We start from the raw sequence: 20323 nt of genomic DNA on the forward strand, positions 1-20323 counted from the left end.
AGAATAATTAACTGTTAAACCATGAAAATTATTTTGGCCACACTACATCTTTGAAAAAGCTTTGCCTTAAAATTTGCCTGGAGCATCAGAGAGAATCTTATGCAGTTAATTTCAGCTAACAAATTGTTTCCTAGAATTAAAAATGCTTTTCATGAATTTATTCACAGTCAAGCAACAGTTAAAACTCCCCAATTTTTTTTTTTTACTTTTTTCCCCAAAAGCTATATAAATTTAATTTCTTAAGCATAAAAATTCAGTATATCTTTTAAATAAATCTGCTAGCACTGTAGGGCATCTGTTAAATAAACAGCTATATAGGGTTGCATGAACAGTCTCTGAAGGGCAGAACGGATGATTTGGAGATCTGGGAAGAATTTGTATCAGCTTGCATGTAGGGCATTCCTCACCCTATTTAAATGTAATAAGGTATCTTAAGTGCTATTATTTTTAGTTTATATAGTATGATTTGATATTCTTATCGCCTTTTCCTAAATAATATCACTTTCAGTAACATTAGGCAATAAACTTATATTAGAAAATATTTTCACACTTTTAAAAAGCAAGTTAGGGAGAGTATGTGTAAGGTGGGGGCTTTTTCCTGGAACCTGCATGTCATGTATGTTTTACCAAATGCATGCTTGAAATGATTGATTATTGGACCTTACTATAGTTATCTAAAGCACTGCATAGAAAAGCATTGGATTTTTCTTCTAAAATATATAACTATTGAACATTAACATTTTCTTTCATTTCAGCTCAATTTGTATTCTAATAATGGCTAATTGTTATGTGCTAAACACTAGTTTCTCTTTTATGCTTTAATTAATTGGGGAACATATTAAAGTAGCTTTTTTATTTTAAAAAGTTGTAGGAATTTTGCTTTCCAGAGAAAGTTGTTTTGCCTTTTTTTAGTTACTTCTTGGAAAGTAAGGTTTGTGCCATGTACAGTACTAGTTTGCATGCATTCATTTAAATACTAAAAACTGTAGTACTGCTCGATCCATATCTGACTGCTAGGTTTCAATTGACAGCTGAGGATTTGTGACTGGACCATGAATCAAAACGGCAGGCATTTATACCCCAGTGCCAGTGAGGATACATTGGGAATTACTTGGCAAAGGTAACATTTTAATTATTTCCAAACCTACAATACATCTAAAAATCACATTGAGATATACAGTATCTGTTTTAGGTAGCCTCACGGAGCATATATGTCAAAAAGTTATCATTTCTCTCAAATTCACATTTTCTTAACCAAGTCAAGTGTACCTTTAAAGTGAATTAATGCTGCCAAACGGCAGAGCTTATAGTGTAAAATACAAATGAAAAAACATATTCAGGTTTGAGTACCTGAGAAAGTAAATAATATATGTTATAAAAAATTGATACAGTCAACTAGCAGTTAACCAAAGGTGAATTGAAACTTCCAGTTTGTAGATGATTCAGAATGCTTGTTTCTTCTACTTTTTCATTTTTGCTAGCTGTCAGCCATTCCAGTACCCTTTCAAACCTCCACCAAAGGGAGGATAGGGAAGGTAGAGAAGTTGAAACTCAAAACAGGCAATTTTGCTTCCCACATGCTCAAGGGTGCATGGGTGGGAAAAAAGGAAAGCTAACAGACAAAGTGAAGATTTGGAATAAATATGAATTTGACTTTATGCCATTATTTGGTTCAATGCCATTATTTTGGATAATAGGAAGTTGTCTGTATTTAGGAGGGAAAATTGTTTTGAAGTGTTGGTGTATCTTTGGCTAAATATACCAGGGGAGATGTACCCTCATCTATTTGGTATTGCTGAGGAATCACTTATAACTAGATGGAATATGTTGTCCTAGATTTAAACCACTGCTTAAGGTGATGCTCAAGGTAAGATAGAACAAATCCTTTGTATATTGATCAGATGAATACTTAGAATTCACAATACAAGTTCACATCTAGCAACCAAACTAACTGAAAAAGATGACATAATTTCATTTTTAAAAACTCTCAAAGATGAATCTACCAATTCCCATCATTATTAATGCTTACTTATAATAAAGTGTTAACAGATACTCAATTGTTGACAGGAAGCATTGGCCATATGTTTGTATATGTGCATGCATGCGTGTATGAACACTCAACATGACTATTTCTTGTGTTTTGTTGATGATTAGAACTTGATATCCAGCCTAGAACAAATGGTATTTAAATATTCTGAAACCAGAAGAAAGCTATGTATTTTTTACAGGTCTAAGACACAATTTTAGTATTTTAGCCCTTGTTTCCATTCATTTTTCAATTGATATCCTACTGGAGAAGGTGAGTGAACAAATGAAGCACCACAGATCAAATGTTCAAGAGGGAAATGAGGTTAGTGAATCAGCATCAGCTCTTAGGAAACTCGTCATGTTACAACTCGCTCTTTCAAAAAATATAAATGGTGGTGTGTTCAGTTTATGGGTGACAACAAGAAAAAGGTTCAGATTTGAACTAGCAAGGTTATAGATTCATTTTCTATGGATGAATAATGGATGTGGAGTTACTTAGATACTCCGCTTGTATGGGACAGAAATTTACACTCTCATTTTCACTACATGCTTCAGGAACCAGGCCATTCAAGTGGCAAGGATAGTCTTCTAGAACAGCATAAATATCAGTTCAATTTAGTTTGGAACATAATATTTAATTTTACCTAAAAGTAGCCTATGATAGAGCTATATTACCTAGTACTATACTACTGACGTGTGTAAGTCCAGCTGTGGAGTGACTGGTAGCTTCATTCACAATTATTTTTATGAGGTCCACAATTAAAATTCAAAGGGAAAATCCACTGAGAAATTTTATATTTTCCTTTTTGCCCAAGAAGTGTTGAAAAGACAATCAGTTTTCAGTGATTGGTGATGGATATTGTGATATATTTGGGAAATATATTTTTATAGGAGTAATAGATTTGGCATTTCTGTGAATTGTCCGTTCTTAGTGGAAACTCTATCATCATTTGTATAGTGGGGATGCTGTATTTGTGTACCAAAAAAATGGATCCACCTTGCTATCCAATTTGGGATTCATTTGCCTGTTATTTTCTTGTATATTGTGTTTACCAATTCTCTTATATTATACTCTCCCAAGCACTTAGTACAGTGCTCTGTGCTTAAAAAAGACGACTGATAAGAAAAAGAAAAATTGATAGGGATTTCAACAGAGACAACACCGAGATGCAAAGTCATCAGTGCTTTTGAGGATAAAGAAGTGGGACCAAAGAGAGATTCTTTCCTTCCAGTCAGTTGGTCAGAAACTCTTTGAAGATTTCCTCAAATTTGAAGTTCCTATTGTCTTGTATCTGTAGATAACTCTACTACAATTGGTCCAGTGACTCTGGGATCATCATGACTCTGGGAATGAGACCAAAGTCCTAGTCCCAGCTTTGAAAGTAGGAGAAAGCTTGCTGGGGATATCCCATCAGTAGTGATAGTTTTTGATTGAAGAACTACCAAGGGCATACTCTTTGGTGCACAGATCCAGCAGGCACCCTGAAAATACCTGGCTCATGTGGGCAGTGGAAACTGCAGTGGCTACCCAGTCAGCCTCTTGCTGGATCACACAGGGCACTACAGAGCAGTAGTAGCATTTCTGCTGTTGTCACTTCAACTGTGAATGGGTGCTACCGGTGAAAGACCTTTGTGTGAACTTAGCAATGTGCTGTATACCTCAGCCCAGATACCCAGATGCATTGCACCCTGTACCCCAGCAGCAGCATGCCTGGATGGGAAGGGAGAGTGAGAGTGTCGTTGTACAAACCACTACCACTGTAATGAATTCCTTTGCTCAGATTCTTCTTCCTGAAGTCTCAGACCAAGGCCTGCCTGTCAAAGCAGCGTGGCTTAGTGGAAAGAACATGAACTGGGGAGTAGTGGTCATGGATTCTAATCCCAGTTCCATCACTTGGTAGCTGTGTGACTTTGAGCAAGTCACTTAACTTCTCAGTCACCTTATTTGTAAAATGGGGATTAAGACTGTGTGCCCCACATGGGACAACCTGATCACCTTGTATTTACCCCAGTGTTTAGAACAGTGCTCGGCACATAGTAAGCACTTAACAAATACCATCATTATTATTCTTAATGGATCTCTTCTATCTCATCTCATCTCTTCTATAGTGCAGATGCTCTATCTGGCTACAACAGTGAGATAGTGAAGAATGACCTGCTTTAGTCCAGAAGATTTTGGCTCATTTTGTTTCACTTTTTAATATAAACATTGGGCTTAGAAATTGAAGTTTTTTTATAGAGAGTTTTCATAGCCTATTATTTTGCATTTCCAAGTGTAAATCAGTGTATAAATTTTGAAAAGTTGGTGGAACATTTTTGATAAAACAGTTGGTAGTAGCTAAAATCAAATTATCTCATTTATGCATAGATCAAGTAACACATACAACCCAACAGAATCCTTCACCACCTTTCATCCCAGCTACTATTTTTTTTTTATGTTTTGTGTTATGCACATACTATGTACCTGGTACTGTACTAAGTGCTGGGGTAAATATATAATCATCGAGGTTGTCCCACATGGGGCTCACAGTCTTAATCCCCATTTTACAGGTGAGGTAACAGGCCCAAGGTCACACAGCAGACAAGTGACAGATCTGGGATTAGAACTCAGATCCTTTTAACTCCCCAGCCTGTGCCACACAGTAGACACCCGAGTAACTTCTGCTATTCCTACTCCAATTTTGAATGGCCAAGTTCTAAGGGGATGAAATGTGATTGACTGCTTATGCTAACTCCTGTTGTGTCTGTCCTATAATTACTAAGTGAAAGACTGTATTGTGTGTTTGTGTGTGTGTGTGTGTGTCTTTGTGTTTACAGTGTAAATTGGGGAGGTTTTTTTCTCTTGAAGCAGTGAGGATAGAGCATGTGATTCAGACATGAAAGTGAAGTGAATGGAAAAAAAAGCATGCAATACACTGACAGTATATAAATAAATAATAAAAAAGGCACCTAGGAGGGAATGCGTAATGTGAAACTGGATTTAGTGTTGCATTCCCTCCAACACTCTCCTTCCTCCCTGCCCTCTGAACACACACACACTCTCTCTCTCTCTCTCTCTCTCAGTCTAGCAATCCACAATTGAGCAGTTGTGTGTGTCCGATGATTTATATAAACGTAGATGATGACTTCAGATGGCTAAAGTAAACATGTGAGCGTTACTGAAGAACACACAGACCATTTGCTCAGCTTCTGTAATAATAAGTAAACTGAGGATTTTTATGTTTGTGCTGATCCCATAATTGTATGGCATCAATAAGACTTTCTCAACTGTTACGTGTTACATGTGTTGGCACTGTTTCATTTTTAACACTTAATTATGAAGTTGCATATGCCAAAAAACTTGAGGTTTATTGCTGTTATTCTTGTAAGTGGCTTGATTTCCCAAGAGAAATTTAGCAACCTGAAAAGCTTATTTGGATCAGATAGTGGATGGAGAAAGGGAAAGGAAAGGGAGAGTAGTATCATTGATTCAGTCCACTTCCTCATAAATCCCTTCCACACCCCCCAGCAATACCCAGTTAGCATTTAAACAGAATAGTCCTCCCTCCCATTTATATTTGTGTATATGTTGTGAGTCTATCAAAAAGTAAACCATAAATAAATCCCAAAATGTGATTAATATAGGTAATATACACAAAAATGATTCTTAATATCTGTGATTTCTAGTTTTTATTTTATTATGTCCTTTAGTAAGATTAAGAGTTAAATTTCATTTCCACATTACATGGAGACTGTACCGGCAAATTCACTAGGTTAGCATTTCCTGTCTTTGGTTTGATATCTTGACACATTAGTACAGTATAACAGGTGTGTTGTTCCTGGGGTTCCTCGGGGGGGGCTTTATTCTCAGATTGCTGAATTTCCCTGTCAGCTGTAGGGATGTTCAAAACGTTAAACTTTTTACATATCTTTCTGTGCCCCTAGTATCATTGAGATTATGATAAAAATGCTGAGAAGATTGTTGAATCCAGCAAAATTCACTTCATAGTGAGGAAATTTATGTCTAGGTGAAAGAACTTTCAATTTGTTTCCCAGTGGGTAGTTGTACCATTTTTTGAACTCTGAAAAAACATTTGTCCATTCTGTCAGAAGATATGCTCACCTGTGAAATTGAAATAAAACATAGCAAAAACATTATTTTGATATTTGCAGTCACTGAGAGCAGTTGTGATTAGCCCACTAATCAGGTGAAAAGGGCTTTTTGGTGAGAGTTTTACCAAACTTTATCCATAATAAAGAAAGATGTACAAAAATATTTCCTTTTATCTAGGCAAACGTCTTCAGATCACTTCCTAAGAAATTAATTGTATTCCAGCCAGACTTGCATGCTGCCATCCCACAGGAAATGGGTCAGCAATCCATTAAGATGCCATTAGATAATCTAATTTGGAACTTAATCTCTAAATTAACCATGCTCCATACTTGAAGCATACTTGAGAGAAAGAAAAAAGTTTATGTTTGAATCGATAGGGGAGCCAAAGCGTGAAGAAGGCTGTTTGTTTTTTCTGTAGCTGTGGTCACGTCTCAAGCCGTCTGGTAACCAGGAGAAACCAGACATGATGTAATTCCAGATTGAACTTGAACTTCAGGGACTTAGAATTGGGGAACAATGGACCATAGGAATCAATAATGTCCATTTTCCACATGATTATGTTTGGAGCTTTAAGTTAACCTTTATGGGAGAAGCAGCAGGATCTGCAGTGTGACCAAAATGAGATGATCCAGAGACAAGATGTTAAAGCAAAGCAAACAACTTTTTCAATGATATTTTCTGAGCAGCACTGTAGATTCCAACAGGATTAGAAAAGTTCCCGCTCTGCAGTAAATCGGTTGCCTGTTCTGAGGGCTCTTTGTTCACTTAGGTAGGACAAACTTAATCTTACGTTTCCTGTCAGATGATTTTTGGCAGCACTTGGAGGGAGGGCGGAGCATGTTTCAAATAATTCCCAAGTGTAAACCTTGCTTATTAACCCTTTGCAGAGTTAGGAAGTATATTTAATACCCACTTTATTTCATGATGTTTCATGTTAAGTACTCTATATATTTATTAAGCTCTTAGCCAAATTATCTGCATCTAATGCAGTGTTTATTGATTGAATAAATATAAAAGTACTTCTAATTGTTTTATCAAAGCAAAAAGGCATATTACTTAAACTGCATAGGAAGGAAAGATAGAAATATGTTCTACCTATTAGAAGGTTAAAAAGAAACTTGTTGAAATTTTTGGAGCATAGGAAGCTCCATGTGCAAGAAAATAGGAAAGGTTATTCTAGTCTTCATTGTAATCAACTTCTGCTTTCATGGTTTGTAGTTCTGTACAAATATTTAACATTCATTGACAGTAGTAATGTACTGTGAAAAAAACTACACATAGATTACCAAAGTCATTCATTTGCTTGTAGTTTAAATACTTTTCCAGGACTCTTTGGGTCTATAAATGATTTAAATTAATGGTTTTCAATGATACCTCCTTTAGCCTCTTTGATTGTAACACACTTCTTCATACTGAACAATCTTACAGATAATGTTGGAGTTAATTTTAGAAAAGAATAGTTTGTGAAGGCAGACTATGTAGTTCAGTGTATATTGATGCTTTTATAGACACATTCCAGCAGTCACCAGTGAAAGCATAGTGAAGGATCATCTTTAACAAAAGAGATTTTTATCAGGTGTTAAAGAATCTTCACCTGCAAATGGAAGTAGCAGCAATATCTGAACAGTGTGGAAAGGGGAGGGGTGGAGGAGGAGTAGAGAGATTGTGAAAATTAATATTTTGGGCAGTGTGTTTTATCACAGCATAAGGCGACTTACCCCAGTTTTTTTAAACTGTAGTACAAATGGATTTGCATATTGTTGTATTTGAGTTAAAGTAAATCAAACCACATAGATATGTGCCCAAATTGGCATTTTTTTCCAGTGAAACCTTTCAAGACATTCTCTCATTCAAAATTTCTCCATCTATTATTTTAAAATGCCCTAGAGGCCCATAAAACAATGTTACCACACATACCATTTTACTTCATGTAATTTTCAAAATCTTCAATCCCTGGGGAAGTTTTATAAAGAAGGCTATTCACTTTTATATGCAACTACTTGTCTCTTCCATTTCTATAAAATGAGGTTGTTTGCAGTCAAGAGGATTTCTCGAGAATCACCTGCAATTTACAATACTTACTATTGTCCAAAGAACCCATGAAAGTTTAGATCAGGAACAAGTAAGAAATATGTGATTACCATTAACAGTAAGAGCTATTAGAAATAATCTTGGATGCATATAACATCATTCAAATATAAACCTAAGTATTTCAAACTGTTCTCCAATCCTGGAAAACAAGAATATGCCATCTAAAAATCACTTCCTCTTTCCTTGATTCCTACCATAACCTACAGGACAGGAAAGAAAGACAAACACTAAATTCAACAGAAACATAACCAGAATTGGTGTAGAAGGCAATTTAATTGGCCAAACTACAATTTACAGGAACGTAGATTACCACCTCCCTGGGAATTTGTCACTGTAAACATTTGGACCTATAATTTACACTATCCCTGTGCATTATTTGTGGTCAAAGTGGCAATTTTGGCATAAAGATGCTTCTCTTTAGTGAATCATGAGCAAGATTTCTTGCAGCTAAAAGAAAAATGCCATTTATTTATTCTGTAGGAATTATAAGAAGGTATCCCAACAATATCTTTTAGCATCAAAGGCAGGATAAAACTCTGAAATAGCCAAATCAAAGTTGTTGATTTTTGTAGGGGGTAATTTTAGCACTTAAAATGGCTTATATTTAAACTGTGATATAAGTTTGTAGAACTTATTTGGAGAGAGGCATTTTATTTTGTACTTTGTGGCTTCTCCTGGCTTCATGTCCACAGAGGTCCAGCTTCAGAAGTTCAATTGCTTGATCCTCTCGCCAACAGTAGCTTGAAAAGGGGGTTGAGTAGAGTAGTGGGGAGAGCTTCTTTGCAGGGAAGAAAAGCCTAGAGAGGTTTTTTGCTCTCCATCTAGGTACCTGTTTGTCCCCTGTCTTCCCCCATCATGCCTTGTCTTGTATGCCTCTCTGGTGGTGTTTCTTTCTCTATTGTTCCCTCAATGCCCATGTTTCTATGACTCAGGCTCTATGAGTGTCTTTGGGGGTTTTTTGTCTCTTCATTTTGTTGTATCTGATAAAATCTTAAGCATTTTTCTAACCTAAGAACAATTAATGGTATTTTTTAAGAACTTATTAGAGCAATGAACTGGGCTAAATAAATACAAGATAATCATTCACCATCCCTGTCCCTTTTGGGCTCAAAACCTCAGAGGTAAGGAGGGCTTCTATGGGAAGCAGCATGGCCTAGTGGAAAGAGCACGGGCCTGAGAGTCTGAGGACCTGAGTTCTCATCCTTGTCCTGCCACATACCTGCTGTGTATCCTTGGGCAATTCACTTGACTTCTTTGTGCCTCAGTTCCCTCATCTACAAAATGTGAATTCAATATCTGTGCTCCTTCCTACTTAGAATATGAGCCCTATGTGGGGCCTGATTATCTTGTATCTACCCCATTGCTTAGTACAGTGCTTGGCATGTAGTAAGCGACTAACAAATATTGCAATTACTTTACAGATAAAGAAACTGAGGTACAAAGAGGTTAAGAGACTTGCCCAAGGTTACAAAGCAGACCACTGACAAAACTGAGATCAGAACCTGGATCTCCTGACTCCCCCAATATCTTTCCATTAGACCAGATTGCCTCCCTATAGTTTAAAAGAGGAGTGTGAGGTATAAGTTTAAGAAAAATGGTGTGGTAAGGAAAAAAAGGAGAGGTGGTCAAAACAGTGATTACTAGAGATAGGAGACAAATGTAGACACAGGTATATGGGTAGAAATCCGTCAGATCTGAGGTCTCAGATATTTTATTTTTATGCCTTAAATCCTGGGTCACTTCAGCTCCGGAGCAACGAGGAATGGGTCTTTTTCATCTTGGGCTATCCTTAATTATCATATTGATTCAGGAATACCAACTCATCCTTAATTGTATGCAGGTATGCCACTTGTAAAGCATCAGTGATTACCGTTACAGCAGAGAAAAATTTCAGCAGGATTTCCTGTTGAAAAAATTATTCTTGAGTTGCCCATTGATCTCTGTAAACTGCTGATATATATTTACCCCTGTTTTGGCATAATTCTTCAATAAAGAGAGTTAGCAATGTCTTTAAAGATAACATATAGCTTTCAAAAATATTGGATTGGGACAATCTCTCTCTCTCTGGAATATATATATATACCCAGCAAAAAACAGGTGATATGGTGATCTCCCAAATAGAGATGAAAATTTTCTGTAGCATGTTATCTTTCTGTTATGCTGAAAAATGCAAATATCTCATACTACAAATTGAGTATGAAATACCTTTCTGCCTCTTCTGTGAATATTTTCATGTATTGCCCCAGGTATGTAGTTAGAAACTGAACTTTCTGATTTTGGATTGCTAATTTGATTACAGATCCTCCTGCCCCATTGGTCCCTTATGGCTCTTGGATGGTCACTCTCAAATAAATAGGTATATCTAATCTCTCTCTCTCATAAGAATACAAGGCCATCATCATAATTTTGATGATTTCAGGAGAAATACCAGATGCTGAACAGGCCACCGAGACCAATCTTCTCAGTCTCTTTTATGGGTGGCCATTGGAGGTCAGGAGTAAAGTGTTGAAAGGGATACAAAATAAGCTGTCACTTATTTACACTAAGTTAAAGGAAATGTAAGAAGATATTTACATAAGAAATATAATTAAAACATGAGAATGATAACGTTTGAGAGAGATTGGAGTGATCTCAGTGGGATTTATAAGAATGAAAAGCTCTTCAGTGAAATGATAAAATTCTATGAATCCTTACTTCAAACCAGCTAGGATATATTAATGTGCATATTGAAGCATTACATTATAGCAATACAGAATTGTTATTATTATCAAGTGCCATCAAATCATTTCCAATTCATAGCGACTCTATGGATATATTTTCTCCAGAACGTCCTGTCTTCTGCCATAATCCATAACCTTGCTAATGGTATTTCTGTTATCATTGTTATGGTTTCTATCCATCTACTTGATGGTCTACCTCTTACATGTTTTACCTGGACTTTTCCTAGCAAATAGTGTCTTCTCCAAAGAATTAGTCCCCATGATGATGTGTCCAAAATATGCTAATCCAAGTCGAATCACAGACTATTACCCATAAATTTTCTATTTTTGGGGAAACGTGACTTAAATGTATCTTTGGACATTGCTCAGGAGATTGAGTGGGACATTGCAAGATATGTTTTGCAATTCTTTCTTTAGTTTACTTCTCATTACTTGGCAGCCGTGCAAACAGATAAGTGGGCAAAGGGGCAGTTGCCTGCCTATCACAATATTGCTATATTTGTTTGCATTTGAAAATTGCTTTCACCAGTACCTACAATTCTACTAATCCCTCTTACAAAGATCTGTGCCTTATAAGTATGAAGTTAAACTACAAATGGGTAATAAGCAGCTTGTAAAACTCTTTTATGGGGTCTGCATAGCTTTAATGTGCATGATTTTATTCTTCTCCAAAGGTTCATAAACAATATTGGCAAACACATTGCACCCTGCATTTTTGCTATGGTCATAATGCAAGATAGGAGGTTTGAAAGATTTAGATGAACATCTAAATTAAATGCGTTAGCTACACTGCAGCAAGAGATCTATTGCTAACTAAAACGTATTTTATTAAACCATTTCCAAAGAGTTACACAACAAACCCCATTCTTTGTTCTTTTGAGGCATTTTTTTTCACTAATGCAGTATTGGGTAGATCTCTCACGAGTGAATGAATATAACTCCTTTCTCCTTTATATTTATAAATATCTAAATATCTCTTACTTTAAAGGCCAAAAGACGGCATTTTATTTTCTAGGTGATCAGATAAGAAATGATTTATCCATGTGGCAGTAGTCACATTTTTCTGGTCATCTACTTCTTTGCTGTGCACTGTACTAGGTGCTGAGGGGAGTTTCAAGTGAAGCCTAAGATAAGGTATATGATTTTGGGTTGCTATGGTCAAATTGGGAGGCGAACACAAACATGCAACAAAAAAAATACGTATTTGCAGAATTTACATATGGCATTGAAAAGTCATATAATGCAGTGATGGTGAATAAAGTGGAGTCTTTTTTAGAATAAAATGGTAAATTGATAACAGGGAACATTAGTTAAATATGGATGGACATAAATAGAAATGAACTCAACAACTCTGAGTGAAATATGTTTTTTTCTTATTAGATTTGGAGTTTAATATGTAAAGTTAAATCACACATTTTGCTGATGTTTTCAGTCACACTTAGACACATGGATAGGATCTTAGTATCAGTAATGTCACCTTCAAAAACTAAGGACATTATAGAGACAGAGATTTATGATCCAAATAATTTACAGTAGAGTGCCTCTTTTACCGAGGAATGAGTGTCCAAACAGGATATAGTTAAAGCAAAAGGCTTTTTTTGGAGGGTGGGAGGGCGCTAATACTTGGAATTCAAAATTAAATAAGGAAAGGAATCTTATCTTTAATGCACATAGATTGATATCTAATAATAATAATTATGGTACTTGTTCAGTGCTTACTATGTGCCAAGCACTGTTCTAAGCACTGGAGTAGATAAAAGCTAATCAGGTTGGACGCAGCCCCTGTCCCACATGGGGCTCACACTCTTAATCCCCATTTTAAAATGAAGTAACTGAGGCCAAGAGCAGTTAAGTGATTTGCCCAAGGTCATACAGAAGTAAAGTGGTGAAGCTGGGATTAGAACCCAGGTCCTTCTGATTACAAGGCCCATGCTCTATCCCCTAAGCCTTCTCTACAGAGAATAGCAGCCAACTTGGTCTGTATCCCACAAGTGAAACTAAATGAAGGAGAAAAAATCTGCCCTCTTTTTAAAGATAAAGAATTGAGTTGTCCCTTAAAAATATTCCTAATTTCACAAGCATGATAAGGATTATAAGAGAACTCAAATTGGGAGAAACTCAGAAAATCTCAGATGTGGTGCTTCAATTAATAGGTATGGGGAGGATAGGCTTGGGTATAGCTGAAGAGCCAGCAGGATCTGGTGCCCATTGCTGGAGGAAAGAGGCAAGAGTGACTGGACAACTGTCTCAGTGGCCATACAAAATGAAAGAAATCCTGCACTTTTGAATTATGAGGATATCAAGAACGAATTTTGCCATAATAATCCCTCAATTTTGGCAGCTGCCAGTTCCCTGAGCATTTTGGCGAGTATTAGTCCCAGAACTATTGGGGCATGTAAGATTTGTCTCCCCACACTCTCCCACTTGCAAAAGAAAAAGGGTATACTTAACTCCAACACTGGGCCTGTGCAGTCCTAGCACTGGCTTTGCCAGTACTTTCACAATAAAGTTCTAGTCTCGCCTGAGATCAGTGTTAGAGGGAGAAAAAGAAAATCAAAATAAAAGATAAAAAAATGCTAACAAAAAGGAAAGATCCCATTCATTTGGTTAAATGGTTTTCGATTATGCCTTTACTGGCCTGGTGAATAAGACCTAAGAGTAGGAACCAATCATCTCATTAGACACAATGACACTTGTACCCGTCTTCCTGAAATGCAGTGTTTTCATATAAATGAAATAAGGACAGCTATTTATTCAACTGCTCTTTTTCATGCTCATTCAGCCTCACAGGCACAGAATTGAGATATGTTGAACTTGTGTGAGAGATGATGAGAATCAGTAAATAACACTCTTTTGGTACACTTACAAAATGTGGGTTGGTATTTTTGCAGTAAGTAATTTACCACTTACATTGGCATGGATTGTCTCATATAATGATAATTATTCTCAATTTGATAAGTTTCAACTCTTATTTATCTGTACCTCCTCCATGTATTTTGTCCCGTAACTTATCTTGCTTTCCTTGAAAGAAGCAGGGTCATTCAGGATATGATTACAATAGCAATACCTGAAATTTATATTAATACATTTACTTCATTATCCTAAGTCTGTGCACGAGATGAAAGTCATAAGAGTAGGAGCTCAGCTATCATTCACCATTTTACTAACTTAATTTCTTTTAACTCAGTGTTCTAATATACTTGATGTACATTTATTGAATTTATTTTTATATGATCTTGGCAAAACTGTGTAATTATTTATATTCTATTTTTTCTTCTCCTTTCAACAGTCCTGGTACCTGGGCTAGCTTGGTCCCTTTTCAAGTATCCAACAGGACGCCAATCCTGCCAACAAATGTCCAAAATTATGGTTTGAACATAATTGGAGAACCTTTCCTTCAAGCAGAAACAAGCAACTGAGGGAAAACAAAGTAAAACAAAAACAAAAAACAACAACAAAAAAAAAAACAGGAAAAGAAAAAGGAAGACGGGACAAAAAAATGAAACTGAAGAAAGAAGAAAAATAGACCAGCAATTGCAGCACTTACAATCACTAATTCCCTTAAGGTTGAAACTGTAATGAAATAAAAAGGGTCGATGATATTTCACTGATGGGTAGAGCGCAGCCCCTGCTAAGTAGCCTTTGTTATATGAAGTCCGCTGGGAAATAGATGTTCTGTCTCTATGACAATATATTTTAACTGACTTTCTAGATGCCTTAATATTTGCATGATAAGCTAGTTTTCTTGGTTTAGTATTCTTGTTGTTTACGCATGGAATCACTATTCCTGGTTATCTCACAAAACAAAGGCTAGGAGGCAGCAACAGAGCTGCTTGATGACAAGGGCCTTGAGCCAGCCATTTTATAAATACTCTGATTTTCAAAAGTTCAAAACAAAAATCCACGCTCTCTAGCCTTTAGTTATCAGAACCAATTTAATAAACTTTGGCCCTTTATCCAGCCTTTTCCAGTATGTAACCCAGTTTGAAATCTTTAAAAAGAAAGTCTGAACACAAAAGCTCTATGGAGAATGCCTCTATGTAGGTAAAGTGTTATCTCTGCATGCAACAGTAAAAATTAATATAATATTTTCCCCATAAAAGAAACACTTAACAGAGGCAAGTGCAATTTTTAAATTTATATCTAAAGGGGAAGCATCATTATAAGTCCTTCAGCCCTTGGACTCTAAATTGAGGGGATTAAAAAAGAATTTTAAATAATTTTGAACAAATTTATTTTCCCCTCAGTTTTTGAGGGCATTAAAAGGCATTAAATCTAGACAAATCATGTGCTTGAGAAGATGAAATTAATGGAAACACAGCACTTACGTTGGTTTAGCTACTGCCTCCGTAGAGGTAGAATGTATTTATTTAAAATTACTGGTTGCATCAAGAACCCATAGGGTGTACAAAAGGTTCTTTAAAATCTGCATCATAGAGACAAAGAGGCAGGCAAATCCATGTCACTAGGGCAAAGCTTACAGTTTACAAACTGGGAATGCCAGGGGGTAGGATATAAAAATGCACTCTTGAGAAAACAAAAGTAATCAGGGTGCAGAAACTTGCATGGTGCTTTCAGAAATTAGCCTTGTTCAACAAATTTCACGTATCGACAGAACTGTAGTGTGCATGGGCAGACACATTTTGCCTCTATGTCTCTTAAAATTTTAATTAAAAATGACTCTTTCCAGTAATCCTAATTTGCACGAAGATATAATGTCCACATTACGTGCCTTGCCTTGAAATCTAAAAAAAAGTGACATCACTACACTTGTTTTGCTGCATTTATTATCATTTTAAATCTTTACCATTTTTATGACAAAATATTTTGTACTCCAGATGAAAAAAAGTGTGACATCATGGATTTTTTAGACAGTTATACCTTTATCTCACATTTATAAAGCATATCATGGCTGTGTATAGTTGCCGCTTAAAAATTGTAATCGACCAGCAATATTTTCAGTATTTTGGTGTTTTTTCTATTAATCTTTCATGTTTTTCATCTTCCAATTAATATTTTGGGGGAGGGGGGTGTTCAAATTTATACGAATTATGCAATACCAAGTTTTGCCTATGTAGGTAGTGCTTTTAGCTGTATTGGTTATTATAGGTAAGTACACAGATTAAAAAAAAGAGAATAATGTATGCTTTTTTTGTTTGTTTGTTTTAATTGACCAAAGTGGGTACTGCTATTTTTGCAGTGTGATGAGGTCCTTTTGTGTACTGAGAGATGGACAGGGGTTTTTTTTATACATATATGTATATATGTGTATATATGTACACATATATATACATATATATATACACATATATATTCTGGGGTGGGTGGGAGGATTTTTAACACTTTACAGTGTAGCTGTGAACCAGTGCACCCTTAGACAGGCATGGGCTGCAAAGCGACTGTTCTGCCTACTGTGACAAACTTCAAAATAGGTTCCCTCTCTTTAACTTCCCACCTGGGGTGCAAGCTGAATTCATTTCTGGATCTTTTTGAAAGTCCAGAATTCTGTTGGAGGCAGACTTGGCTTGAGGATATTGTTTGACTTTATTTTTGTTTTGTTTTTTGTTTGTTTTGAGAGGTCAAGACCCACATTGAGAGTGAGTTGTCTTATATCTGGCAAAGATATATAGTAAATGGTCCACTTCAGAGGGTGTTTTTCACTCACAATTTAACACAGGAACATACTTTCTTCTACAAAATCCATATCCCCATTTGGACTGTCTGCTGCAGAAAGCCTCTGTTGCCTGACTTCTCATTTTAATAATATGTGGACTGATTTACACTTGTCTTCATATTGCAAGCAGATGGCTGCACTCTTGAGTCTTCTCAAATGAAAAGGCCAGGAAGTCGCTATTCTCAACTATAATTTGGACTGATGAAGAGAAAAGTTCATTTTCAGTCAGAAAAAATCTGACCAAATATGGTTCCATTTGTTCTTGTTTTGTTCTGGGGAATGGTAGCAGAAGGGGAATACAGAATTCAAGAACATGATTGTGTATGGATGAGTTCAATCCACAATTAATGGTGAATGAAATTGTGGATTTTGGAGGGAGTGGCAGCAGGGGTAGAGGGGCAGGAGGCCTCACATTTATATTTGAGAGTTTAATGAGGAAACCAACTCTATGTTGCGCTCTCTCTTTTTCTTGAGCCCCATAGCGTGAATTGATTCATAGAACATATATTGTTAGAACCATTGAAACATGGTAGGTTGTCTTTCGAAGCAGACCCCCACCCCGGTAGGCTATAATCTAATAATATAAACCATCTATTGTTCTCACAGCACATCATTTAATAATGAATTCTTATGAACAATGATCATGTGCTGAGAATTGTATTTGATTAGCCCATTCAGTATGATGTCCCCAAATGCTGAATAGCACAGCAGGATGAGAATAGTGCACGTTCAGAAGTAAGTGCAATAATTTCTGTGATACTTACTCTAGTAGACAACAGATAATCTTAACTGAGCTTTTCACATATCTTTGACCTATTGTGTGAATGAATCAACCTCACAAGGCACACAGTATTTTTTATAAAGGCAGACTCACTCTCTTGGTGCAAATGAATGAGCCTTCCTCTCTGAAGTCTTAGCAAAACTGTGGGTTGTCCTGCCTGCCTCTTCAATATAAAGGCCTGATTTGAGTTGGTTTTTGGGAAAAAAAATCAACTTTTTTTAAAAAGATCAAAAGATTTTGAAAACTACATATTGAGGACTCAAATCCAGTCTTTGGCCTCCTCCTTCACCAGGAAGTGTATTCTGACTAAAGAAGATCCCACTCCTGTAGCTCTTGTGTGTCCCTCCTGTACCCCGTACCCTGAACTTCAGAGCATCAGGGTGGTGAAGGTCACTACACGAGGGCTCCAGGAGGGGGTGCCGTTTCAAGCCACCCCGTTCTATGTGCACTGTTCTGCCTTTATTTAGTTGTTTTGCAGCCCTGGCCACTTGGCAGTGCCACTGAAGTGCGTTTCCCCTGGAGTGACATGAACGTTTAAGGCTTGACTAAGAAAAAAAGGCAGTGAAGGAGACTGTACATAAAGACATGGCAAAAATATTAATTATAGCAATATAGTTGTGGGGTAATGTTCAGGTGGGCAGCTCCATTTAAAAAGAATATGTGAATGAATCTGTGAAGCTGCAAGTAGCGAGAAGAACGGAAAGTCTTCTTAATGAACCGCCTACCTTGTAGACAGTAATTTGTACACTGTATAGTTTTGTTAAGATTTTTTTTTTAATTAAAGTTCCCTTGTTTGTAAAGCTAACTTTTTAACAATTATAATGGAACTATATGTTGTTTCCATTTTTAAAGTAAACAAGAATATTCCTTGTTTAGAAACTGGACTTGGGTTAAAACTCTCCAGTTTCTTAAGTTATGTATTAAAAAAAAAAATCTGTCCATGTTAGGAGTTATTTCGCAGATTCCTATGCTTGAAAAGCATAGGTTACTAATCCTTTAAAAAAAATTGTAAATGGAGAAAAGTTATATTTTATGAAGGTTATTTTGTTGTATTTAGTATTGGAAAAGTTGGTTTTCAGAGCATTTCAGAATGTTGGAAGCACCACTGTCTTTTTATTAGTGTATAATGGCCTTTAGCAAAAGTTTTTGTGATTGTTACGTGATGGTATTTAAGATTAGGTTCACAGAGCATTCAGGATAGGCAGAGAACTAAGACAGTACTTATGTCTCACATAACTGTGTCCTCAGGGAGCAGAATTTTGGATTTGTGACTTGTAGCTTCATAAGGACTTAATGGAAGAGATGCACAGGGACATATTCAGCAGTGTGACACCAGAGCGGGTTCTTTCCTAAACTCAAAATTCTATGTGATGTGTAAAATTATGAAGGCTGCAGAAAGTTATCCCATATTCAGTGTACAGTATTCACATTTAATGAAACAACTCAAAACTGTTGCTGGCAGTTAGGCCCCAAGCATGACATCCAATATAGTTTACATGTTCCTGTCAAGGTCTTTTGTTAACATTAACCAGCTGCATGCTTCCTGGACTTTTTTTATTGGGTTTCTATAGAAAACTTTTTTTAAAATGTGCAGGCTAATCTAGCTTAACAGGAAAAGCTCAAAATTGATTGTTCTACTCCATGCTGAAGGAGCGTCAAAAACTGACTCCTTCATATTTGCACTTTCTGGTAGTCCCCCTGCTTTTCTAATTCCTCAAAATTGTGTGGGTGTGGTGGAGCACTGCAGTTGGAGGGATAACATGGACCACTGATTTTGCCCTTTTAACCCTGCACAATGACCTTTGCATCAGCCAAACTTATTGCCATGACAACTCTTTGTACTGTTTCCATGCCACAGCTCTGTTGGTCACATTGTTAATAGTAAAGGGGACAAGTTGGAGACGGTCAATTTTTACATTTTTTGTTGCAATTTTTTCTTCAATGGTTGTAAGTAGTTTTTTTTTATATATAATAAAAGGGTTCACTAGTTATTGCTCTTTAGAAATATCTGTGTGTTGCAATTCAAATGTATGTTGAATTTGTGAAAAGGTCTTCAGTGCCACTAGCATAAAAGTACGCTAGACTAAGCCTTTGATTCTTTTATTGCATGATACAGTACCAGTAAAACAAAAGGTGGCCTAAATAAATGAAAAGCAGTGTGAGCTAGTGACACTAAAGCCAGGCTTTGTATTACTGTATTTTTGACAGAATGGTTTTGAAAACTGTGCTACAGGGACTGATGTGGCAAATGGATCTCTTTATGCAGAAGGAAGTTTTTTTAAGAAGTATGGCTTATTATGCATTCTTCATTGAGGGCATTGAAGTTGCATGGACTGATAAAAGTTGATGCAAAATGAGAAAGAAACAAAAAACCAGCAAAATGTTTACCAAAAAACTCAAACAAATGAGCAGTGCCTGTTCAATTTCACAGTCTCTGTTGAGTTCAGTTGTAAATATGTTTCAAATAACATTTTCTTCAAAAAAAAAAATCTCTACAACATTGTAGAATATGAGGGGTAACTCAATCCCAGGTTTAGGCTTCTCAAAAGCTGCATTAGATTATGTCTTCATCAAGCTGTTAATTTGTGCTTATATCATATAGAACTTTTAGTAGACTGGGAAGAGGTGCCCCATCTCAATGATATTTCTCTGAGAACAACTTTTGTAGGGCTGTGTGTTTCTTTAGATACATTTAGTACAACTGTAGGTGACAAGTAGTCAGTTATTGCTTGCTAGCTACACACCAGGGTTGATCCATTTTGAAACTTTTGGCATTTTCTCTCCACGGGCCATAAATACTGAATTTTGTATTTTAATTAAAAAAAAAAGGAGGTGAGTGCACAACCTTAGTGTAACAAACCTTTTTAACAGTTGGATGCATTACTCTACAGTTACTTAACTTTGGGAGCGTAGGCCTCTGGCATCATACCCAGATT

General features: G+C 36.3%; 1 protein-coding gene across 10 annotated transcripts in view; it reads left to right on the forward strand.

Moving 5' to 3' along the window:
• NFIB (nuclear factor I B) overlaps positions 1 to 20323 on the forward strand; it is a 312498-nt gene that overhangs the window by 291918 nt on the left and 257 nt on the right. For 8 of the 10 annotated variants that reach the window (XM_029055083.2, XM_029055080.1, XM_003428627.3 and 5 more), the window contains 2 exons: positions 1032 to 1120; positions 14222 to 20323. The exon at positions 14222 to 20323 is cut by the window's right edge and continues 257 nt beyond it. In XM_029055083.2, the coding sequence (XP_028910916.1) occupies positions 1032 to 1120; positions 14222 to 14351 (219 nt within the window). In that variant the 3' untranslated portion in view covers positions 14352 to 20323. The remainder of the gene's footprint in view (positions 1 to 1031; positions 1121 to 14221) is intronic. The other 2 variants (XM_029055085.2, XM_029055086.2) reach the window with 2 other exon arrangements.

Source organism: Ornithorhynchus anatinus, chromosome X5, assembly GCF_004115215.2.
Source record: "Ornithorhynchus anatinus isolate Pmale09 chromosome X5, mOrnAna1.pri.v4, whole genome shotgun sequence".
In the NCBI taxonomy this organism is placed as follows: Eukaryota; Metazoa; Chordata; class Mammalia; order Monotremata; family Ornithorhynchidae; genus Ornithorhynchus; species Ornithorhynchus anatinus.